At 35.4% G+C, this 4,344-nt stretch overlaps 1 protein-coding gene across 1 annotated transcript; it reads left to right on the plus strand.

Annotated features, from left to right (window-relative positions):
• Window positions 1-318: 318 nt before the first annotated feature.
• Window positions 319-3,561, plus strand: LOC128558235 (plipastatin synthase subunit A-like). The gene has a single exon (XM_053547115.1). It carries the CDS (start codon window positions 319-321, stop codon window positions 3,559-3,561), a length of 3,243 nt encoding a protein of 1,080 aa, XP_053403090.1.
• Window positions 3,562-4,344: the final 783 nt, after the last annotated feature.

Here is a 4,344-nt window from a genome sequence, read left to right on the forward strand (position 1 = left end):
TCGGATAAAAAGCGCAGTTTACACTATCAAGAACGGACCTTTCTGTGGAAAGTAAGTATTTTATGAAATAAAGAAGTATAGATATCTACATGTGAAAAATAACCTTATTTTCATTTCTATCATTTCAGATATCTTATAGCTAGAAGAGGCTTTCCAGCAGTTTCAATTATTCAGCAAAACTGGATAAAATATTCTTTAAACAGAAACTTCCAAACAATGATGACACTATTTTGAAGAAGGCGAAATTCATTTAAGGCTTTCTTTCGTGTATCAGAAATATACTGTGTGTTTAGACTGAGGTCAAGTGCACTTGAAATTATGGGAACATTATTCTCTTCCCTGAAAAAACAAAATGAAGAAAACTATGTCACTAAAAGAAAGAGCCCTCATCCTCATTTGTCAAGTAGTACGATATTAGGTAGAAGTGTAAAAGAAATAGATCTGTCAGTGGCGCAAAGAAGGATATTAGTTTTTCAAAATGCTGTTCCTGATTCAACTGCTTACACTATTACAATAGCTTTAATCAAAGATACAAATATAGACCCAGAACCTATTTTGAAAGAATTGGTAAGACGTCACCCAATACTGCTGGCATCTTATAACCCTACAAGGAACGTTTTATCGATTTCCAAAGAAAATATATCTACTGTTATAAGTCCACTTGTAACAGTTAACAGAATATCCGAATTGAAAAAGTATATAGATGAAACAATACCAGCATTTAATATGACAGATGGAGTGCTGTCACAAATGAAAGTCATCGCTTGTGGAAAGACAAAAATGTTTGTGATTCACGTGCATCATATAATTGCTGATGAAGTTACAGTTCAAAATATGAAAACTACTTTGGAACAGTTAATTCAGAACCCGCCATCCAATGTTCAATTTGATACAGAAGATGTGTTTATATGTTCCACGGCAACCGAGTCTGAAAAAGAGTATATCTTATCAGAAGATTTTGCAGCCGACAAATTGTTCTGGGAAAAGGAATTTGAGGATTGCCCAGATTCGTCGTCTTTAAGTTTCAGACACGTTTCTGATATAAGCGACTTCGAAGCTCATACAGCAAATACAGTCCTTTCTTTTTTACCTGATAGCAGTCAACAAATACGTAACGAAAGGTTCCGTAAATCACATGGACTAACAAAGTTTCAGGTCTTCTTGGCATTGTTTGTCTTAGTTCTTCAACGGTATCTTGGAAGTCCAGGTGTTTTAGTTGCGATACCAGTATCAATTCGTGATGCTCAAACTAAGACAATTGATGGTCTGATTGCGAACATGGTCTTATTTAAGTATACAATTAATCTGAATGATACGTTTAAAGAACATGTTTTAAATGTTACCCGAAGATGGTTGACAGTTTTTAAACATTCTAGATACCCACTTGAAATGGTGAGAGAAATGATCTGGTGCAAATATGGCAAAAACCTCGAATGTTTATGCAGAGTTATGTTCAATTATAAACCTTTTGGTTCTGACAAAGAAGAAATGAGAATACACGCGAAACATGCAAAAATGGAGTTTGTAATTGAAATCTCAGACGAAACAGAAGGTGGCAAAATACAGTGTGAATATGCAGAAAAACTGATAGACCAAGGAATATCAAAACGTCTCGTTCAAACTCTGAGAGATGTTTGCAATAACTTCAACACACTTGGTGAGCGGAAGTTAAGATTCACAGAGTTTTTGACAGACGAAGAGATGACGATACTAGAAGACTTTACAGAAACAGAGAAAATTGACCATGCTAAAGAATCAGTGTACGAGATGTTTTTCAGAAACACAAAAACTGCACCATCAAAGACAGCCCTTGTACACAGAGGAAGGAAGTTTACTTACAGTGATATATTGAATCTATCAGATGGCATAGCATTACAAATATTAAACTGCGTTGACTTAAACCGTATTGAAGCCCAACCCATACTATTACTGATGGAGAAAAACGAGATTGCAATATCGGCTATATTTGCAATTTGGAAACTTGGCGGGTTTTTCATGCCTATATCAGTTCTGCATATACCTTCAATAACAGAAGCAATAGAAAAGGTCAACCCATGCCTTATTCTATTGAACGACGATCGATTTGAGAAAGAAGCCTCGAATTCAAAATGTAATATAGTATGCCTGAAAAATAGTTTGGGTCGTTCAGTGTCAGCGTTTCGCGCTTACAAGCAACCGTTTAATCGTGATATAGGAAAACCCGCATACTTGATTCAGACGTCTGGATCAACTGGAAAACCCAAACATATCAAGATTTCACAAATGAGTTTATCTATCCTTGCTGCAGCTTGGATAAAACTGTTTGAGCTACAAACGACTGACGTAAATGTTTTGCAATGGGCGCCGTTGTCTTTTGATGTCTTTATAGGAGATATTGTCAGAGGTATGTGTAGCACAACAGGAAAAGTTTGTATCTGTCCTGAAGAAAATCGCCTTGAAATAGACTACATAAAGGATATTATAAGAACAGAGCAGATAACATTGGCAGAATTTACGCCTCAATTTTCATTGACACTTGTGGAAAATTCAAATGCGGAAGAATTAAATTCTTTGAAGATATTGATTTTAGGATCTGATGTCCTTCAAACGGAGGTTTATAAAAAAGTAAAAAATTGTCTACATAGAAACCAACGCCTCTTAAATGGTTATGGAATGTCAGAAGCTACCATTGACTCCTCTTATTTTGAGGGAGAAAATTTGCCAATCACAAGAGGAGGGACAGTACCTATTGGAAAACCGCTGCCTGGAGTCAGAATGAAAGTTCTTGAGCCTGAAACGCTTCGGCCATGCCCTGTTGGAACGTTGGGTGAATTGTTTATTGGTGGTCGTGTTCTAGGGTCTGGTGACACTGACATCGTAACGCTTCTTTCAGGTGAAGTGATGCTTAAAACCAACGATCGTGCGTGTTGGCTTCCATCAGGAGATTTAGAACTTTTTGGACGACTGAATTCCGTATGTAAACTAAGAGGCTTCCGCATTTGTACAACAGAAATCGAAAATACCATTTTGATGACTTGTAGCTTTGTAAGAGAAGTTACTGTGGCCGTTCTCACGACTGGAAGAAATGGAAGCGAAATCCTCTGTGCGTTTGTTGTGTTGGGAAATCTTCAAGAGCTGACTGATTCCAGTAAACGGAAGATAGTTCAGTCCGTAAAAGCCCGGCATCCATATTACATGGTGCCTGATTTGATCACAACTGTTGATATGATACCTTTAACTGCTAACGGAAAAGTAAATCATACCGCTTTACCATCGGTATTGGATTTATTACACAGTCCAATCACTGAAGAAGAGACTGAACTTTCGGAAACTGTCATCATTTTGAGGCAAATATTTGCTGACATACTTAGACTGGATTCCTCACTGGTAGACACCAGACGTACATTTTTTAAACAAGGGGGCAATTCTTTGCTACTTGTGCAGTTTCATTCACTGATTAAACGGAAAACAGATTATGACATTTCACTAGCAGATGTATTTTCGTATCCATCATTGAAATGCCTTGCCGAGTCTATTGAAGACAAAATGACACAAACGAAGATTTTAAACAACGACACTTAAACAATGAAATTCAACAACATTCGGTTTCAGGAGCTGGTCTAAGAACACTATCTATATTTTGGAAGGTATGTAAATAAGAAATTTTGCACTGATTATATTCATGAGATTTTGAACTGTTTTCAACACTTTTCGCTTTTAGAGAACTCAAGAACTCGTTAGACTTTTCTAGACCTTATAGACTAGTTCCTCATTAAAATATTTGAAAGATTTTGATAAATTTCATCAGTTTTGGTTCCTTTAGTGTAACATATTTTATTGAACTGTATTGACAGGACTTTTCTTGATAAAAAGTTTCTTATTTTAAAAATGAAGTTTGTTTGAACAAGCAATAACTTAAGACCGGATATAAAATGTTAGTGTTACAATCAGTTAAAGAAGTACTGCTTATTTTATGAAGATAAATGTTATTTTTTCAATGACAAACTAGAAATATACCAAATTTCTGTAGCAGCACTGTGTCAATAAATCAGCATTTAATATATCTAACAGCAACCATGTCTTTTTCCATAACTTTTTTTCTTTTCATTTCATTTCTTTGCTATGCTGTTTATTTTTTTCAAGTTAGGCTGAACTTTTTTCACACCCTTTGTATCTTTAAGTTAATTTTTGGAGTTTCAAACAAGTGAATGACTCTCTAATTTATATACCTTCCAAGGGAACGACCTGACTGTAAATCATTAGAGGGCAAATTGATTCAAAATTCATTTTAATTATAGCATTTACCTGCATTTCAAAACATCAATACCAGTGTATGATTTATGTTTGCATGTTTTCATTGTTCGT

The sequence above is a fragment of the Mercenaria mercenaria genome, chromosome 7, assembly GCF_021730395.1.
Source record: "Mercenaria mercenaria strain notata chromosome 7, MADL_Memer_1, whole genome shotgun sequence".
Lineage (NCBI taxonomy): Eukaryota > Metazoa > Mollusca > Bivalvia > Venerida > Veneridae > Mercenaria > Mercenaria mercenaria.

What these genes read in the sequence shown, in the direction of transcription:
- LOC128558235 (XM_053547115.1), top strand. Translation starts at nt 319, where the DNA reads ATGGGAACATTATTCTCTTCCCTGAAAAAACAAAATGAAGAAAACTAT.